The following is a 21,567-nucleotide window of genomic DNA, read 5'->3' as shown; positions in this document are numbered from 1 at the left end:
AAAAGCTTTTTTTTTTAAATAAAAGATGGTTTATCTCGAAGACTCGAAATGTACCCGCAATTCTGGAATGACCCATATATATACTATTTGACTTTTGATAGGAGATTTTAATAATAAAATAATAATAATAGATTTACGTTTACAGTTATATTTTCTCGTCATCTGACAAACATTGTAACAAACAAGATAAGCTAAAACACGGTACATTATTAAGCAAAACATAAACCAATGTACTGTATTTATCTAAAGCATTTCAAACAGGTTTCTTTATTATTATTATTATGCATTGTTTTTTTCGCACTCCCTTTTAAGATCCACCTCCATCACTGGCTTTAAACACCTCGTCGTCCTTATCAGCACGTATTCAATGATTTCGTTCCATTCATTTTCTCGAACGACCAGCCAATCAGAGGCCGTGCGTAAAACGCAGCGAACGAATCAGAGAGGCGTGCTCTTCCGTCGCCTTGGCAACCCTCATGACGTTGTCGAAGTGACCCGCCCATCGGCGTTTGCGTTCGAATCGTTAGGACTAGCGGCCATTACATTACGCCGTATTCGCCTTAAAGAGCAACGTGTTTTGACGAGCTACATCATTTGAGCTTGTTGTTCGTTTAAATCTAATTTTAATCAAACGCATATGTACCTTACGTCATTACGTCGTAGGGATATTTAACGCGCATTTTCAATTACCACGCATGTAAATATTTAGCATTGAGTCGGCGTGAGGCGGTCCGCAGTTCTAGGCATCTGACAGTCGCGCGAATCCTTTGTACCGTTCGTTTTCGCGAATTTATTTGCACTTTTTTTTATTTCGTTAACCAAGGAGACGTCGGTTTAACATACCCGGTTCGATTTAGATGGCAAGCTTCCCAGATTTTGTCAACGAAAATGAAATAGGTGAGTTTTATTTCTTCACGTGGATGAGGGTTTCAATGCCTTTCTATTTGTGTTCGATTTAACTTGAATAGTTCATTTTTATAGTAATTGTTTGCATTTGAGAAACTTCTAACAAACGCTGTTTATATGTACGTAACGTCCGTCTCCCGTCTCACTTACGTTAACGTGACTTCTTATTTTAACCATGTGTGTCGTCAATAAATTCCCGATATCAGTGTGAGTTTATATAGGTAGATACTATAAGGGTAAAATGCGTACCGTATGTTTTACTTATGACACATTTTGGGATTTTTGTTTCTATGTTCGAGCTTTGTCGTCTCGCGCTTGTCCGCACCCTCCCCCACAGTCCGTCGGTTTCTCCAGACCCCTCTGAATGAGTCACAACAGTGTTGCTCTGGTCAATGATTCACCCTGTTAACCTTGTGTTTATATAGTCAAACTGTATGGTGTAAATAAACTCATGAAAGCTTAAACTCAAGCAAAATGTCTTTTTAGAATCAGGTGAAGTTAAACTTTCGAGTAACGGCACCTGCTCGTCTCACGCGCTGATGCATAACGTCCGCTTTTAGGGCACGAAGTACGGTTAATCTATTTTTAAATAAAAGGTACAGGACTATCCTTATTGTTTAAACACTAATCTCTCACTTAAGTTCTGACATGTTAAAAAAGACAATGCAAACCTCTATGCATACTATCCGTCCTAAATAGTGTTCGAAAATAAAATGAGTGTGTCCCAAATCGTAGGCTGGGTCTGAAAACGCCTACTTCTTACTGTGTAGTAGGTGAAAATGGGTACGAGTTATGGAAGTATGTGCGAAACCTCAGTATGCCAAAAAAAGTAAGCGAGAATTACCCGGATGGTATACTATACTACTGTGGTTCAGATGGACACTATCCCATGATGCCACGGGAGCTGAGCAAGGGTCAAATCTCAAAAGAAAATCAAATATATATATATAGCGGACTTCTGTTTTTTGATGTAGGCTAAGTGACACTAAATTATTTCTTGTGACTAAATTATGTTTCGTATCAACGCTCACGTGTAGGTTGCTGTTAATACGTCATATGTCAAAGAGCATACTGGTCACATGCCATAAAAAATGGCGGACGCAGTATGTCCGAAATGTATTCATGCTACTCCCATTCGTACTATATAGAGAGTTCTGTTTTCACGGCCGGTAGGTAGATACTTATTCAAATACGTACTGTCATGGTATGCTGTATTTCGAAAAGAGTATTGCAAAGATTTCCGGATGGTCTGCGACTTCCGACTGAGATTCGAGGTGCAGAATGATGCACACTCTACAGCTAATATTACCCACAACTCATCGCAAGTTGGCGTAGTTTAGGGACGGTCCACTGCATTAATAAAATTAAATAACGGATGCGTCACTAAATTAGTCACTTTGGAGTTAACATTACACACGAAACAATGAATGAATAAATACCAAAATGGAAGGGAGAGCTGTATTTTCATGTGTGTCGCAATGTTGTCTAGGCAACAACGGCCACTTCCGTTTCCTGTTCCACATTGATTTGCTACACACTAAAATGTATATACGTTTCCATAACAAAGACAGTACATACTTTTTGTGCATAGTATAAGTAGGCGAATCGGGATGCAGCGAAATATACTGATATCTGGCATGTTTGCGATCACAACAGGTAAAGCTAAGTTCATCGGGGAACTCATACCTCCTGTTGCTCCCTTCGACCAGAAGTCCGGACGGGAGACTTGGACTGTAGCTTTTGCACCTGATGGTTCCTACTTTGCTTGGTCTCAGGGGCATCGAATTGTCAGGCTTGTACCATGGAAGAAATGCTTAGCCAGCTTGTAAGTATTGCATGAGTTTTCTTCATGAATTGTTGTGCATTTAAGGCCCGACAAAAGGAACTCTTTGTGTTTTGGTTGTCTGGACTGGTCCTTTGGGCATTAGTTTGACGGTTGCGCCACAGTAGTGCCCAGTGTTTGCTGTGCCAATTGCCCTGCAGTAGGTCCCCAGTCATTATCGCACCTTAGAGACCTTACGCAGTGGATAGAGAGGCACCCGCCGAGTGCACAGGCCTGCCAAAACGGCTGTTGTCCTACTCTAAATTTGGTGTCCTCATAATGAAGTGCACATTGTGGCTATTGACTGCATGCCTCCAATAGAACAGGCTTTTTTGCAAAATTTGTTTTTGTGCTTTTTTTACCCGATGCCATTTGTTAAGGTCTCAGTTTTAGGCTCCGAGGTTAGAAATAAAAGTTGTCATCCGTCTGGTTCAATGATACAGCTTCGATTCTTTGTTTTTGTCCATTAATAATAATATACACACGCTAGTAGCAGTCAGAAAAAATGTCAGAATAAAGATACAACATAGTGTTGTGAACTAGTAAACCTTTAACAAGGAAGTTTTTAATAACTGGATGTTAAACTTTATGCATGTTGTGTCCATAAAAGAAAACTATGGCATTATAAAAAGGAAATTTAGTTTAGTAATTTTGCACAAAGGGCACCCTGTGTTTATTGCACACAATGTATAGATTTTACAAAACTTATTTTTTTATGATGATTTTAAACAAAAACTATTACTTTAAGGTGATTTTTTTTGTTCACCCACAAATAAAATGTTTTTGTCATTACAAACTTGTATGACTTTCTTTCTTATGCAAAACACAAAAGTAGATACTTTTCAGACTGTTGTTTAGTATTCTAACATTAAAAAAAAGCATTCATTAAAAATATTTCAGTACGAAGATTTTCTGGAACATGCTTGTAATGCTAAAACCAAACAGCAGCTGCTGTGCCATTAAAAGCAGTAGTGGACACGTGGCAGGCATTGTTGTGTTTGAGTTCCTCTTACTTTTCCCACACAGTAATGTGTTGAAGGTTGACCGTCCGGCTTGTAAACTTTTATACACATGCAGTAGAATTGGCCAAGGGATGTTATATGGGTCAAAGTTGATGCAACACTGGTTATCTCCACGTTGTTTCACAGCGTTACAAGGAAATTTCTGTCTGCATCTACTCGCCTTCGAGTTGTTCCAAATGCGTATACATGTATTTGTTCTGATGAACACAGAGAAAGATATTTGAAATAATGCTCAAACCAAACAGATGTCAACACCCATTGACTCCCATAGTAGGAAAAATTACTTGCTAATTGTTTTTGTTCTGTTCAATGGACACAAAAAAGGCATTTTGAAGTATGTAGGACAATAAACAGTTCTGGGACACTTTTGACTACCATTGTTTTTTCGTACTATGGTAGACAATGGTTCAAAAGATCTGTTTTGGTTACAAGCTTTATTCCAAATATCTTTCTCTGTGTTCATCAGAACAAATTAATGTATACATGTTTGGAACAACTCTAAGGTGAGTAAATGATTACAGAATTTACATTTTTGGGTGAACTATCCCCTTAAGGGGTTATTGTGTTCAGCTTGTCTAAACAGACTTGTTTATTACCTTTTTAGAAGTAAAATATTATCTTGATTAAAGTTAAAGATAGTAATACCAACAAAGCACCATAACACTCTTGCTCTTTTTCCCTCAGTTCTGTAACCAAGGAAGATCAGCCGAGCAGCACGGGTCCACGCTTGTTCTCCCGACAAAACAGCGAGGGCAGTCTGCTACCAGGCGAGCCAAGAGAACACACTATCGATTGCGGTGACATCGTGTGGGGTCTGGCCTTCGGGTCGTCTGTTCCTGAGAAACAGAGCCGATGCGTGAACATTGAATGGCATCGCTTCAAGTTTGGCCAGGACCAGCTGCTTCTCGCTACTGGGCTCAACAATGGGCGCATCAAAATCTGGGACGTCTATACCGGTGAGTGGGTTTGTTCACATTTAGTGAAACGTCAAGGGCTAATTTAATTTGTTTAGTTATCTTAATTCAAGTGTTTTGCAACTAAAAGATTATCAATAGCTGTTTAATAGTCTTTAAGGCTTTTAGATCGAAGGTTACAGAAGGTGCACATTCTGGAGAGTTATATTTTTAACAGCATTTACATAATCTTAAAAGGTAATACCATTAATAAAACAGGCATTCTTTTTTGTTGTTTTAATGCCACGTCATTCAAGATCGTATGTATAAAATAGACACTGTCTGTTTCTTTCCAGAACTTTCTGTGCTATTAAGTGTGCATTCATTCACTCACACCCCTCCCTTAACACGCCTGCCTGCCTAGTTCCTGTTTTCAGTTTCCAAGCAGATGTATGTGTGAGGGAGAGAGGTGGTTATATAAGGTGTAGAAACTGACATTTTTAGTCCTACTTTTCATTGCAATACCCCTTAATTTTGCACATGGAAAATTTTGTATACATTTACTGACTGTCACCAGTAGTAAACACATGCTTTTTCATTGATTTCTTGAGTCTCTACTGGTGGTTGTCTCTCCAGTATGCTTTCACTGCACTTTATTGATCACAACAGCTGAACAACCTTTGTTTGTCTATATTGGTCTTTGTATAAAACAAAGAGGTAGTTATTGACTTTAGAGAGAGGCAGGAGCTCCTCTCCAATATATATTTATTTGTTTGCCAGCTGCCGAATGTATTAATAGGTGGGAAGGTCCTGTACAGCCGCTGTCATTGGTTACTTTGAGGGGTAAGAGATGTTTTGCTCGAAGGATAACTCCACCTCCCTTCTAACTGAACCCGCAGTGCCATAAATTCACTCAGCTGACACATTTAAGGCCGTGAGACTCCTCCAGTTGCATACTTTTTTCTTTTAGAAGTCATTTGAGAAATCTGATAGCAGGGTAATGTGTACAGTATCGTGACAGGACTTGTCATTTACCACAGCTTAGCAAACACTTGAAAAGCCCTGTTACTAAAGCCTCAATTACATTTCACTAGAAATAGATATAAAGAATGCGAATAGAAAAACAAATTATACGGATTAACAGGTTGAAGTCACTGTATTTTTGCATACCTCGAAGCTAATCCGTTTCATTCATGTCTCACACCCCTTTAACTGTAATGCAAAGCTTCCTTTTGATTGATATCTACCTAAGCTTTCCCGAAGAAGCTACAAATGTTGTTTATACAAGAAAACAAAATAGTAGCAGCAATTGTTATGCCAGGTCTTTATGTATTCCCAAGATGAAAGCGTGGTATGTTGATCTAGATGCAATGTTGACGCAGTTTGAATCGATTAACATGGACTTTGTACCATAAACAGTGAGTGATCTTGTTGTTTTCTCATGCACAGGAAAGCTTTTGTTGAACCTGATGGACCACACAGACATCGTGCGGGACTTGACGTTCGCCCCAGATGGGAGTTTAGTGCTGGTTTCTGCCTCAAGAGACAAGACTCTACGTGTTTGGGACCTTAAAGATGACGGTGAGGGCCAAAGTTAGTTTTTGCATTTTGTAAAGACAAGTATTTTCTTTGATCTGATATTCTATAACCTTCATGCTAATTTTTACCAGCACAGAAGTCTGCTATCCTATATTTGTTTTGGAGTTTTCTTCCCTCCAACACACAAAATCAGGCATGTGCACGCCCACGCAAGCATTCCAGGACTCCGGAAAAGGGTTGAAAAACTATTTGATGCCTAACCCAGTAGATTTTTTGCTGATATTCCCTCCCCTCCTTGCAAGATTCTAGCACAAACTTGATACTAAAACCATTAAGACTAATTTAGTTCGAGCCATTTTGAACTCTATGTATTCGCAATCTTTGATTTACTAGCTTGTTTTAATAAAGCGATGAGGAATGTTGGCCAGAGAAAGGAATTTAGCAATTAGCTTAAGTATATTTTATTTTTCTCATTGTAGACATAGTGAAACCTTTAAATAATTTGATTATTTACTGTTCTTGTGTGTCTTATGATCTATTTTTGCTCTTCATAGGTAACATGGTGAAAGTACTACGAGGCCATCAAAACTGGGTCTACTGCAGCGCGTTTTCACCCGATTCGTCTGTCCTTTGTTCTGTGGGCGCAGGCAAATCGGTACGTTTTCAGTTTTTGTTTATTACTGTTACTGTTTGTTACCTTTGCTGTGTGTTTGTTAGGACCAATCAAAGTGTAATACATCTATATATCATCATAATGCTCGGTGTCATAACCTGCTTGTACAAACTCTGCCTGTAGCTTTAGTGTTTTGTTTGCAGTTAAAAAGATGTGTGAATATGCAAATGTTGATGATAGAAATGAAAACGTCTTGTGACTTTGCAATGCTATGAAGCCACTAACACCAGCTTCTAGATTCACAGTATTTTGGGGCTTTTCCACTGTATGGTACCGTTAGGTTTAGTTCGGCTTGGTAATGCTCACTTCACTGTAGCTCACTTTGCTTTTCCACAGCAGTTTAGTACCACTTCAAAGTGTATAAACTCATATAAACTCATCATCATAGTTGTGCCGCCTTAATTGCCGTAGCATCATTGTGAACGCGACATAAACGCACGCACGCACAACACTGGAGTAATGTAGCATATCGATGGCGGATGGCAGCAAAACAAAATACTGCTAAAATACCAGAAATTATTATAGAACTGTCACGAAGCATATAACAAAATGCCAAAATTACGTATTAAAATGTGTATTCATGTGCTGCAAATCCATTGATGCTGGTATTGATTCTCTCCGCCCATCAGTGATCTGTGTGTAAACACATCACATTTTTGTATCGGTACAGTGCGCTTGGAAGGTCAACCAAGGTGGTACTTAAAAAAAGTGCCAGGTACTAAGTTCTGTACCCAGTGAGCTGGACCGTGCAGTACTATGCAGTGGAAAAGGTAACAGATTACCAAGTGTTTTTAATAGGTTTAAATACCAATATTCTAATGAGAAAATATTTTCTTGTATACAAACATTTGTCAACATTTACTTCTCATGCTGGTTGTTTATGTGGCTGTCTACATACATAAGCCCTTATGGCATCACACAAAGAAAAGCATTCCAGAACTACCTAAGTTCCAAAAAACAGCTCCCGAGTGCTTCCAGTTCATAGTTAACTCTGGTCCCATGAGCAGGCTGCAGTGGTTGAAGTGTACGGTTGTTTGTGTCCATAAGTGTCTTGCTTTCCCTGTCCCAGGTGGTGGCAAGCGCTGTGTTTGAGTGATTTTGAGGGAAGCGCCGTGCTGACATATAGAGCAGCCGGTGCGGACCGCGCAGGGCACGGCTGCAATCGCAGCCCCCATTGGACGCTCATGTGCCCGTGCCCACGCCCTAGGGGCTTCCATGCCTCCTGTCCGAACGGGCTTCCTGTACGTAGGTTCTGCTCCATGTCTGTCTACCTCTGCTGTCGAAGTCCACACTTCCTGTCTCTAAACAGTTGAGTTATCTGGCAGTGAGACCCACCCTACTTCCTTCTCTTTTCCATCTTAATGTTCAGTAGAATTGCCATCACATGTATCCTCTCTTGCCTCTAACGCTATTCAGTTTATAAAGACTCTAGGCATTGTGTCTGCTGTATGTTTACACGAGCCAGCCAGTAGGAACCGAGTCCCCCCCTCATTTAGTGCCTTAGTTAGCCGAACTCATGGCACCCATGTGTTTTTGAGCTGCGGCGCTCAAACGCTGTTCAGTTCGACTTAAACAAAAGCTCTGCTCACTGTTTTGTAATTGGTATAGTAGTCGGGGGGAGTGGATTAGGAGCATTGTTGGGATGTGTGGGAAATGAAAGGGCTTGTTGTGTCTCTGTAGACTGCCTACAGTTCGATAACACCAGTCTGATTTTACTCTGCAGCCAATGTTAAATTTGCTTCAATTTTGTATTTGACAGTTCCTTGTTGCATCATTAGCACAGCCTCAGAGGCACCAAAAGCAATCTTTCCAATGCTATAAAGTTATATTTAACCGGTGAAAGATTTTTATTTGCTGTTTCTAATGACATCATATGTGAGCCTTATTCTTCGCCTCAACATATGCCTGAGAGCTTTAGAGAACCGTTCAATGATGTTTCGTATTTTTGCATTCGCACTAACAACACTGTGGCTGAAATGTATAGAACCTTTTTCATACAAAATATCTGCTGTTTCTTAACTCTGTTTGCCGGCAGTTCTCTTGCACACTGAAGCCCTTTCCTCCCACTTTACCAAGTTAGAGAAAAAAAACTGAAAGATTATCTTTGTAAAGCATTGTAGTTACTCTACCAACACCAGAATGTTTAATCAGCAAATAGTTATTGAAATGTACTCTTGCTCGAGTGCAATGTCTATAGCTAAATACGTGGAGAATAAACCAGGATGTTTGCTAAATATAAACCTAGACTAAACATCATCCATTGAATTTCTTCAACATCTTAAACTTTCTGAAAATGTGTAAAGCATTGTGCTGGAGCAAACCTAGCATTAGGAAATCTCAATGTTGATTTTCATTGAGTTTGCAGTTGTCACATGTGTCTGTATTCTGTGTTTGCCGAAGGCGTCAATCTTTTGGCCATCAAATGTTCTCTTCTCTTGCAGTATCTGTGTCTCTTCGTAGGCCTCCACCGACGCGGTGGGTGCACGCCTATTGTAAACAAGTGAACTAAAACTGAAAGGGGATACCAGTGGAGTAACATTATGTTACCTTAAGTTACTTGTTTGTATTTATTTTTACAACATTTTGTAGTAGTTTATGGAAATGTATATTGATGTAATGTTAATTAAATTTATGTACACTGTAGTAATTACATGCAAGCTGCTCTGTAGAGATTCATGCATTGATTTAGCATTTTGAACCAAGCCTTGCTGTTCTAACAGCATGCGCTACTTGCAGTTATTCTGGGTTTGATTGTAACGCTTTTAAGATCGTTCTAGAAATGACACTGAGCACATAGTGATCTTGCTATTTAATTTGAGCTAAATTCTTTGTCTGAATTGTTAAACATGATGTCTTTGACCTTTTGATTGTATTTCTGCAATGGTGCAGTTTGTTAGAACAGGTGTTTCTTGCATTACAGGTGTTCCTGTGGAACATGGATAAGTACACGCTGATCCGTAAGATGGAAGGTCATCATAACGATGTGGTTTCTTGCGAGTTCTCGCCCGACGGGGCCCTGCTGGCAACAGCGTCCTACGACACTCGAGTCATAGTGTGGGACCCTCACACGGCCACCGTTCTGCTCGAGCTAGGGTAAAACACAATCCTTTTTGCCTTTGTCTTTTCTTTGTTTGCTGTTGTAGATCTTTTTGAAGCTCATGTTGTTTTACCACCTACAGGCATCTCTTCCCTCCCCCCTCTCCCATATTCGCGGGTGGAGCAAATGATCGATGGGTTCGCTCAGTTGCCTTTTGTCATGATGGTCGGCACATTGCCAGCGTCACCGATGACAGGTGAGATTACCGCTCAGCTGCCCTAAAAAGATCTCGCTCACAATCTTAGATCGTGTGAGAACAGTTGCTTGTTTGCTTTTGAAAACGTTTAGGTTGGAGAGAGATAGCAGAACGCGATAGTAGGCTAAAGGAGTGTGTCATTCTTTACAGAGCCTCTTTCCGGGAAAGATCTCATGCCTCTCATAAGACATCCATTAATCACTATGAGGCGGCAATTTTCTGCTCCCTTTGCTGCGCCTCCTGATGATTCGGGGCAGTGCAGACTCTTAAAAATGAAGACATTTGTGCTCTACAAAATGGTGGACCGCCCCAAAAAAGTTACATTCCTCAGCATGCAAGATGTTTTGCATATAACATTATCGTTCCGTCTCATAAGAAGTTTGGTATAACTTTATTTTACAGTGTACTTGCCTAAGAAAGTACTGGGTAGTTTAAGGTAGCTACATGGTATAACTTTAGGTTTAGGGGTAGGTTCAGGCTTAGTGCCTAGTTATTATATTTACTGTAATAAGTACACAGTATGTACATGGTCTGTAAAATAAAGTGCTACCAGACGTTTTCTGGTCAAATGCCAAGAACACGTTTTTGTAAGTTCAGCGTAGAACCTGTAGCTCAGTGGTAAGAGCTTGGCACTAGCAATGCCAAGGCCGTGGGTTTGATCCCAGGGAATTGCACAAACTTAGAAACAAATGTATAGTGTAATGCAATGTTAGTCGCTTTGGATAAAGGGTCTGCAGAATGCATAAAATGTAAAGCATAGTTCCTGTAATTCAGTTTGTGTTGTTCCACAGTTTGACAAGAATGAGTAAGCAACCCCAAACCTATGTTGTTAAAAGTATGTAAAATGGCATTTGTAGGTATAGATAAATTAATCTTAGACTGGTTTTATTCAAGTTCTTTGGCATTATCTGAAAGAGTCTTTCAAACTTTTGTTTTTAAAATGACATTTTTAAGACATCAAAATGATGTGTGTATACTGAAGTCGACAAATGTGTTTTTCTTCAGGCTGATGCGGTTCTGGAGCATAAACGAGAAGAGTCCTCAAGCTGTCGCCCCTCTTACTAATGGCCTCTGCTGTGCCTTTTCTACTGACGGGAGTGTCTTAGCTGCTGGGTGAGTTTCTTGTTTTGAGACAATGTCACTTGTACATTATGTTCAGTAATTAAGATTATGCCATTTGACAAAAGGAGCCACTAAACGGTTCCTACTTTTAATGCTTTAAATTTTTGTCACAGTTGTACTGACACATTCAGGGTGTTAACATGTGTCTTTTACTGCATGAGAAAACACAGTTGTCATTAGCAGGAATACACTGTTGAATGCATCGTTCTAAAAACCTTTTGGTACATTTCTCCTTGATTGACCCGTTTTGTATCTATAACCTCATCTCGCAGGTCTCGTGATGGCAGCGTGCACTTCTGGGCGTGCCCACGTAGCGTGGCGAGCCTCCAGCACCTGTGCCGTATGACCCTGCGGCGAGTCATGCCCACCCAGCAGGTGTACACGCTGCCCATTCCCTTTTCCATGCAGGACTATCTGGCTTACAAGATGCTGTAGCTTTAAATGCACACCACGGCCCTCTGTGAATGCAATACAAATATTGTTTTCTGTAGAGAAAAAAAAAAGAAAAACATTTGAAAAAGCCTTAAAAATACCTCAATTTAGTGTGAGGGCAGCGTTTTGTGTTTATTTATATTTTTGCTAGATAACTTCTGTTTTGTTAATGCTGTGGTTACTTTCACAAGCTTTTTTGCATCCCACATCAGATAGCGGCCTTTAAACAGCTTTAACATATCAATGGACCACATTTATGTTATCATTAGGCTATTTTTGTGAGATTTCACTTTTTCCTGCAAGTCTGGCACAACTACTTGTAATAGCTCCATGGTGCTTGTGAATGATTGTGCTTTCTCCGAGTTTAGGAAACTCCTCTGCTCCTGAGCTTAAGGGTCATGTGATGGGGGATTGTCTCCCGAAAATGCAGTGTTTTTATTCTCTATGTGGGCTGTGGGAGGGATTGAACGGAGGATGTAATAATGTGTGTGTGTGTGTGTGTGTGAGAGAGAGAGGGAGTAAGAGGATTGTGTGGTGTGGTTCCTGCAGTAGGGCTAAGTTTGGTAGTTCAGGGACACAGGCAGTGCCTCCCCTTTACGTGCCTCTTCAAAAGTTTAACTTCTATTGCGCATGTGGTACAGACACAAATGCTGCCTCAATAACAACCTTCTGTTCATCTCCATAACTCCTGAAAACGACAGTAACACATGGGCAGATTTGTTTTCTCCGTTAATTTTGTATTTTTTACCTGTACAAAGATTTGTAAAGGGATGTTTTGTTGAATGTATATATATATGCATATATTTGTATAAATATGTATGTAGCTTCAGTTTTTTCCTCCATGCTTTTCATCTATCACTTAGTGTGTACTGAACGTCTCTGTGCGATAATCTGTTTGTAAAATACAGATTTGGAGAGATGGGCAACCACCAGTTTGAAGTAAAAGGATGAAGATATGTCTTAACCCAGTTGATGCTCATGCCACATTCGTGATTTCCAGTTCCAGAAGAGTTTTCATCCACTTGCTGTATTTTTATAGACAGGGCCTGGTTATACCTTTATTCTCATCATCCTCCAATGTCCCTCTACTTTACATAAAAATCACACATTTTAAGTTTACAAAATGCGCTAATGGCTGGTATTTGCCTCTTATTTCAAGGAATTTGTAATATTGGGCCTAGAGATGATTGGACGTTCTGTTTATGCAATGGAAACAGGAAGGTATTGTGGCCCTACCTGACAAAACTATAGCAATGGTAATTTTTAAGGATGTGGGAATCAGAATGTGGCATATTCATCTGGACATGCAGTCATACTCTGCAATAAAATGTGTACAAGGCTGATGCCAAATATCCCCTTGGGTTCTTATTGATGTTAATTGTCTGTTTTTTCTTACCTCTCCCATATTCATTGACGAAACTTGAAGGTCTTGTGCATGTCTGTTATTCTGCTTGGGTGTATGGAAAATGCTGATGTTACACAGATTGGCTTGTCTTCACAGACCTATTTCTTAAGACTACGTAGATGCACTTCAGTGTTCCAACCAAAACGTTAGCATTGCAGTTATTCGAGTACGGTGGTATTCGACTTCAATTGTTAAGGTATATTATAGAGAAAATGCTTGGCCATTAGTAAATATCTTCAGATAGAATTGTTCAAACTGCGCTTACCAGGAGCAAGTGAATTGTTTTGCAAGAATGTGCTTATTTCTGCTCTGGTTTCTGGTTTTTTTTGTTTATGAAAATAAAAAATATTTTGAATCATTTGTGAGTCTAACAGCTTTGTAATTGAAATGTTTGCATTTGATGTGTACAGGTGTGTTATGTATTTTTTTAACCTCACATCCGTTGTCCAAATGAAGATAGAACAGCACGGGTAGCGCTGTTGTTTTCTGGAATATTGACCCAGTCTGTGACTCTACAAACAAAGTCACTGTGAGATTTCACAACTGTGCTTGACTTACCAGGCCTTCTACAACAATTTAGTGAAGAGCATTCCACCCTTAAGCCTAAGGCACTTAACCTCTTCAGAGTGACTCAACTTTCACATGTGAAAATCATTCAGTAACCATAAGGATTGCAAGGATAAAAGCTGTTCGAGAAAGATCTGCCAGAAACCAGTTCTGAGCAGAACGTGACCATTTCACACGCAGGCGTTATTAGTTCAAAACATTTAGACAGCATATGACTGCATGTTCCAGTCATTTCCCCAGAATGGGTTATGAATCTTGTGTCCTTCCAAAGCAAAATATTACCAAATACGAATTCTGTATTATGAAGTCAGTTCACAGAAAGACCATAAGAGTTATACAAGTAAATCTTGAATATAGAAAAAATTGGAAGTTTGTCAAGCTTATGTGACCATTTCAATTTAGGAATACATCTAATAGTAGACCATCATAAAATGTGAATTTTTACTACAACACTCGTAATACAATATATGGCATATGACATAACCAAGTGTTTTATCTCCTCCCCTTCTAAAATGTGTGCCTCTGTCATATATGAGCTGGATTGCTATTAGCCTACTAACCAAAGGGCAAAATGAGCACAAGGACTCATGGGTATCCTACCAACTCCGCCAAACAGTTATATAAGAGAAATGTACATTTACATTGTCATTTAGCAGACGCTTTTATCCATATAGCGACTTGCAAATAATTCAGGGAGCAATAAGTGATATGTCATACAAGAGGTGTTCTCTTATTTTCCCTTTATCTTCCCCTGTGTTCTCCGTCCTGTGCCAGATTGTCTTGTGCTTTTATACCTGCTAGTCTAGTCTAGTCTATTTGTTATTGTTTAGTTTTCCTAGCTTCTAGAATTTATTTTTCTCTCAAGTGGATTCTTTTTCTTGGATAGGTTCATCATTGTTTTTCTCTCCCCAGTCTCTGGACTTCCTTGTTAACCTCCACGTGCCCAGGTCCCTTTTGCTATCTGGCTCCTCATTGCCAGCTACTTCCCTGTCTGTGGCTCTACCGTTTCCCCAGGGAGGCATCAGTTCATTCTCGCGCTACCCGCTCATCACAAGACCTCAACTCTCCCTGGCTTCCTGGCTGGGGAGGCAAACTTCCAGGCTCCTCTCTGCTTGCTCTATTCCCTGGTTTCCAGTTTGCAGTACAGAATTATTGTGACTTTATTCAATGAACTTTGAGTTTCTCTACATTCTGAGTCCTCCTCTTTTTGAAACCCTGACATTGTTATAAATCAATCAGACAGCCTGTGGTTCTGCCCCTCTCTCTATGACCTCATGACAGTACAAGTACATTTAAAATATTTACTTTGAAAAGCCTATCAATACTTGTTCATCATCCAAGAAGCTTGTTAGGTATATTTTCCCAACTGATGGCCTGGTTATTTGTCCTCATGATCAATTATATTGGGCTACAAAAGGAGACTTAAATTATTGCGCTGCAGCAGCCAAATTATTTGTGTACGTCCTATATAAGAGACGTAATGGCGATTAGGTCATCACTAAAATTAAGAATACATTTACATTTAGTCATTTAGCAAACGCTTTTCTCCAAAGCGACTTACAAATAAGGAAATCAATCAAAGCAATAGGATATAGGATCAATAAAGACCCCTGTCACATTTCATACTGTTTTAAAAGCAACTTTTCATGGTGAATACTTTTTAAATATATTTTTTAATAAATTTACATTTCTGGAAAAACAATAAGCCTTTTTCTCCAGAGTCGGAAACTACGTCACCGCAGGGTAAAGTAACTTCCCCTACAGATTAAATCCCATTGTAATAGAATGCGCTTGTGTCATTTAAAGCTACTTACTTTGCTTCTTTTTGCGACGTATATATTAAACATGAAAGTAAATCTGTTTTGTGCATTCAGACTGCTAATGTGTTTTTAGTTTATTCTCGTGCGTTATTTAGAAAATACTTTGAAAAAACTGGTGCAGTGTTAACAAAGAGTGTTGTTGACTTGTTAACATTTGTTTCAAATAAGATATCATAAACTGCTGAAGGTAAGGTTTCTTTGTTTATTCATAATAAAATAAGATTATTTGCTCATCCATAATAGGCTACCAAATGTAAATTGTACATTTGGAATGACTTATAACACATTACATTGTGCATGGCACCAATTTCTTTTGTAGTAGTTTATTTTTTTGAGACTCAATATTGCCATTTACAGGGTTGAGAAGGTACTATGGCTTGTGGATTTTGCCTTACTTAGGTCTACTAAAACTTGTCAACATGGCTTCTTTATGTGAATGCGAGCCGGTTGGGTTTAAATGTTTAAAGAGGACACGACTGCATCCGGTGATGAGGCCAAAACCAGCATGTCCAATGCGAAAAAAGCTTTGACAAAAACAACAGTAGACTACTAGAGTCCCCTCTTAGCTGCGTGTGTATTTCAAATTAAGATCTTAACTTTAAACAGGCGGTAATAAGGTATTCAACGCGTTTACATTATTTATACGATGTCATTTAATCTAGACACTCTTGTTAGACTTGATCGTTTTTCGATGTGTAAGTAAAAAACGTAAAAAGGCAATTATAGTCTTTGAATCTGCCTTTTGAGTTGGTTGGTTAAATATGAGAGCGCCATCTAGCGGCTCCTGTCTGTCTGAGCATTATGACATTGAAAAGATTAAATATATTCAAGAGGAGAGGCTTGCGATAAATTGTCTCTCTGGAGCATATTTTAGACAGTGAACGAAATTTCTGCATGTATTAAAAACAAACACAATATAAGGGTTCGTGAATAAAATAAACAATCGAAAAATGTGAACAGCATAAAATGTCAATACTAACTTTAGTCACCATTGAAAAAATAAAATAAACCATTAGGCCTATGATATTTAATTTGTGATGACATTTACATATCAATTTTGCAAAGACTCCAAACCGACGCATTGCACATTTAATCTATACTTAAACTCTTTTACTTCATCAGTGTTTCCACAATTCCAGCTACGCGCAGCATAAAAGCAGATTCCCCTTTTTTTGAGTGAACCCTTGGTATATCTAACTCACTTGATCCTAAGGATCTAAGTGGTCTGTATATTTAGTGAGCATAATGAGTAACAGTACTTTAAAATCAATCCTAAAAGCAACTGGACGCCGGTGTAGGGATCTGAGGTAATATGCATATGCTCAGATTTTCTGGTTCTAGTGAGAATCCTGGCGGCAGCGTTCTGTATGAGTTGCAGCTGTCCAATGGTTTTCTTGGGAGGGTCGGTGAGAAGACCATTGCAATAATCCACCATAATCCATATGAAGGCATGAACTAGTCTCTCCAAGTCTTGACTGGAAACTAAATATCAAATTCTTGCAATGTTTTTGAGATGGTAGCATGCTGATTTTATTACGGCTTTAACGTGAGTACTGAAACTAAGGTCTGACTCCAGAATCACACCAAGATTCTTGACTTGATTTTGAGTTGTTTGACCCCTAGAGTCAAATGCATTCACCTTGAGAACTTCATCTCTGTTTCCAAATGTAATGACTTGAGTTTTCTCCTTGTTTAAGTGAAGAAAGTTTTGGGTAATTTCATCAATCCATTGGCAGAGGGAGTCGATGTGGCTGTAGTCATTTGGTGATAAAGCTAGGTTTATCTGGGTGTCATCTCCATAGCTATGATACGCAGTATGGTTCATGTACATAGTGCTCAACATGCAAAGTATGCGTTTTAGAGATGGATACGATTTTTTATAAACTACTGCTGATCAACTACCATTGTATCTTCATGTAGTGCTGCAATAAAATGCTGTGAAATAAATTGGTCAAATTGCTTGACAAAATTTTTACCAGGAATTCACTGAAAGAATGCCATACACTCTTAAAAATAAAGGTTTTTCATAGTGATGCCATTTTTTGAAACAGAAAGGTTCTTCGGACGTAAGAGTCTTTATGGAACCAAAAGGTTTCTTTTTTGTCATCGAAGAACCCTATAAAGCACATTTTCTATACTTTATATTTATAAAGTTTCAAAGATCCTTCTAGTAAGCGAAGCTGATAAATGTATTATGTACTTTTCAGCCTTCCTTCGATTGTCCCAACTTCCTGTAAACCAAATTCTTTTGTGATTATGATTCACTTCCTGCCCTTCTGTGGCATCAAACACTATACCACACCAGGACGTGTCCATATTCTACAGTCATGTGCAATGTCTGAAGCAACTAAAATCTTAACAGATGTAGAGTTATAAAATATCACAGTCGCCTGGGGAAAAGAATGGTATGTTAGTTTGTTACCTTCCATTATATTGCAATAGGGGGCGCTATGTTCCTACTCAAAATTGAATTGACGCGCCCTAACTAGTGAATGTGATAAACAAATTACTTTGGAAAAATGAAAAACGTTTATTTTTCATTTAAATGAATGAATGCATGCATTTGAATGAATGCATTTTGGAAATATATTGGCTGGTACAAAGATAATGATGATAAACTTAAGCATATCTAACAGAGGCTCTCTCTCGTTCTCCCTGTTCAGCCTAACCTGTTCTGCTAAAGAGCCTGTGTGGGGATGACCAAAATAAATTGTGTGCATTATTAGCTGTGCAAGTGTCTGTTTAAAGACCCTTCACAATGCACACACTCTTCTTTGGCTTCAGTCTTTATTACTGTCCATGTGGAGATTATGTCTCCTTTGCTGCCCTCTTGGCAAACTTGGAGAAGAGGACATTTTCCCATGGGAAAGTGTGAGCCTGCAGCTCGGCTACTGTGAGCTTTACTGTACCGAAACATATATATATATATATAAACCCCAACGCACTTTTTATCCGAGGACCAGTTACGCACGCACGTTTTACGTCCCGGGCCTTCCACAAATTGCATGACATAATGGAAACATTGTATCTCTGAGTACACGCGAGAGAGTAGCACAAAAGATTTGAAGAACTAAACAACTTCCGATACGAAGTGTTGTAAAATGATGTATTATTGAACATTTATTTTCGTTAAGACTTTAATCTAACTTTTAAAAGTGCCAACGCGCATACACTTGGGATATATTCACCAAAACTAAGGGTACGTTTCTCTCATCAGGAAAAATAAAGAAACAAAACCCATGACGGAAATCATTCTCCAACGCTCCGATGCGCATATATATATATATATAGACAGAGAGAGAGAGAGAGAGAGAGAGAGAGAGAGCGCGCGCGAGAGAGAGAGAGAGAGAGAGAGAGAGAGAGAGAGAGAGAGAGAGAGAGAGAGACCACGATTGAGGCGGAACAAGCTGACAACGCGCTCCCTCTGGCTGTCAAACCAGTTCACGTTGTCGAAGGAGTATGCGCGCTATCTGAACTAACACGAGTAGGAGCGGCACCTCCGTTTAGTCCATATGCGTCTGCAGACATGTCTTTGGACTAGTGTTTGTTGTGGTTAGAGTCCATGCCCCGCGAGCCGTGTCAATGCCGAGTAATGGATCCTAGCGTCCCCGGCAAAGATGGAAACATTGTCACGAGTGATGAGGAGCGTTTGGACGCAGCAATGGACATGCTTCACCAGTGCGAACTGATCCAGAACCTGATCGAGATCTCCATCTCCAGTCTGGAAGGGCTCCGGACCAAGTGCGCGGCATCCAACGACCTGACTCAACATGAGATACGCGCTTTAGAGGTAACGCACAATCAGGTGCAAAACTTTGGAAACTTCATAACTGGGAAATACGATGTTTGCAATGAACGCGGACGCTTGGTGTTTTACTGTATTTTTTAATAAGATATTATTAATATCATATTGCACTGCCCCGTTCTTTACGCGTTGACTTGTATATTTTAAATAATAGGGTCATGGAAACCCCCTCTTACTTCCTGGTTCTTGAAGTGACTATCTAAGGGTGCATCTGCATGCCCCCTCCTAATGTAAATAGGTTGTACAGTGTGCATTAAAATATGGTCATATAGTCTTAAAGGCGACATCTGATATTTTGGAGTTTAAACTAACATACAAATACATTTAATAATTTAGCATTGAGCAATATTCAACCGTCAGTTGCAGAAAAGTAAACCGTAAAAGTCGTATGTATAGCTGGTTTCGAAGCTACGTGTCCACTGTGAAACAGCCTGTTATCTCAGTCTAGCTTTGCAAACAAGAGAGACATATGTCACAGGAGTGTTTGTGCTATTTTTAACCAGACAGGTATTTTGAAACACTTGTTAACCCCTCCCACAGAAATGAAGTGAAATCTCAATCTGGTCGAGTCATTATTTGCTTTATTGTAGGATTTATGAACCGAACCGGGTTTTATGGGAAGATGAGCTTAATCAAGTTTCTTCGAATCAATAAATACCCTAGAGTTTAATCGTAGAAATCCGTGATAATGCAGATGCTTTATTTTAAATCATCTTGAGAGTATCCGGCTTGGACGGTTTGATGCTGGTGTCCACAGACACAGGTAATTGTAACCATGGCAATGTCGCTTGTTTAGGAACGGGAGGAGATGCTGTTCTGTTTTCTCAATATCATTTTAGGATAGGCTTTGTGTATTTCTCACGATTAATGTCAGAAATAGCACTCGCTCGTGTCAGGACATGTCAAGTTTTTTGTCTCTCATTATCAACCGAGTGCCAGAGGAATGAAATACCGTTTCTCTGAAACCACGGCCTAAAATATGTGACATGGAATAAGATGCAGTGGCCCCGGGCCACAAAGTGAACTGCAGTTAGAAGCAATAAACAAAAATGCTAATTTGGTCAACAAAAATGAAATAAATACTGTATGTACCGAATAAAAATCTTCTGTAAATCAAAGGGGTGGATCATCGTGCAAATTAAGAGACCATTCCGGATTTGACTTGAATCAGTATTTTTAGACGTATTGATGTTGGCATTCAAGTCCAGTGTCTGTTGAAATTCAACTAAATCAAATCTCAGGAGTGACAAAGTCATCCAACAGCAATGTGAAAGACTGACGGCAAAGCAAGACACATGATAACTTTGATATAATAACTCGAGAAAATCACTTCGAACTTTTCCTAAATGCATGTACAAATTTTACTGTTGTATTCTTTAAAAGTGAATATGAATTATTTCCTTTGCAGTGTTAGAGGTCGGAGAAAAAACGGAGCGTCTTTTTTGTTATTTTCATTTCATTTTCTGCAAATCAATGCAAATATAAACAGCATTTTTATAAAAGATTTGTGAGGAGTATTGTTAGTAGTTCACAGAATTAAACAAAATGTACACAGCGGTCCAACAGGTGAGGTTACTTTTTCATGACACACCTGCAGAAGTCAAAGTCGATTCGTGATTTCAATGGACAGCTTCCTCAAAGAACTAGATGGTTTAGGATAGTCCATGACAAAAGAAGACTCGCTTTTTGCTCAACCTTCCGATCTTGTCAGTTAACGATTGTTGCTTTGTGTTTCCTCACCGTTTCCTCATACGCTGTCGTCTTGTTATTTTTGAGGAGTGCCTCAGCTGTGCTCTCAACGTGTAGTTATGTAATCGCTTTTATGCCTTACGAAGCGGTCTTGACTCTTGTCAGCAGGGTGGAGACTGGGAACCGGCTCATCCTGGCTGTGGTGCGGAATTCCTTTCCAGCTCCCATTGTGGTCCTTTAACATAACACAGTGAACCTCGGCGTTTTTCATCCATGGCCTTCCATGGGTTGGGTAGTGTTGTTGTGATAATCATAATAGCATTTACACACTGATGTAACCATTGACAGGCTAATGCAAATTTGTAATTTGCTGTCTCTGGTCACACTTTGTTATCCTTTGTAAACATTATTTTCGCAGATCTCAAGACAAGGCATAGAGAGATGATTCTGAATTGTTTCGATCACTGTCAATGAATCTCATTTAATTCCTGTGGAAAGCCGTCTGTCTCCCGCTCCCATGGAGAGTGATTGCGGTGGGCAGCTGAGAATTTCTGGTTAGTGGCTCGTCTGGTGATGTGC

At 39.4% G+C, this 21,567-nt stretch overlaps 2 protein-coding genes across 3 annotated transcripts in view; both read left to right on the top strand.

The window, feature by feature from the left end:
* The first annotated feature begins 497 nt into the window (after positions 1 to 497).
* On the top strand, positions 498 to 13,467 carry wsb1 (WD repeat and SOCS box containing 1). The gene is made up of 9 exons (XM_079481338.1): positions 498 to 897; positions 2,563 to 2,731; positions 4,435 to 4,706; positions 6,093 to 6,224; positions 6,737 to 6,837; positions 9,776 to 9,948; positions 10,035 to 10,148; positions 11,154 to 11,261; positions 11,543 to 13,467. The coding sequence occupies exons 1-9, from the start codon at positions 858 to 860 to the stop codon at positions 11,703 to 11,705; spliced, it is 1,272 nt and encodes a 423-aa protein (XP_079337464.1). The 5' UTR covers positions 498 to 857; the 3' UTR covers positions 11,706 to 13,467.
* A 5,411-nt stretch (positions 13,468 to 18,878) lies between these two features.
* The window catches only part of ksr1b (kinase suppressor of ras 1b), a 33,477-nt gene continuing 30,788 nt past the window's right edge, over positions 18,879 to 21,567 (top strand). The window contains exon 1 of one of the 2 annotated variants that reach the window (XM_079482059.1): positions 18,879 to 19,284. In XM_079482059.1, the coding sequence (XP_079338185.1) occupies positions 19,057 to 19,284 (228 nt within the window). In that variant the 5' untranslated portion in view covers positions 18,879 to 19,056. The remainder of the gene's footprint in view (positions 19,285 to 21,567) is intronic. The other variant, XM_079482061.1, reaches the window with a different exon arrangement.

Source organism: Barbatula barbatula, assembly GCF_947034865.1.
Source record: "Barbatula barbatula genome assembly, chromosome: 19".
Taxonomy (NCBI): domain Eukaryota; kingdom Metazoa; phylum Chordata; class Actinopteri; order Cypriniformes; family Nemacheilidae; genus Barbatula; species Barbatula barbatula.
This window is presented reverse-complemented; position numbering and strand designations above follow the sequence as displayed.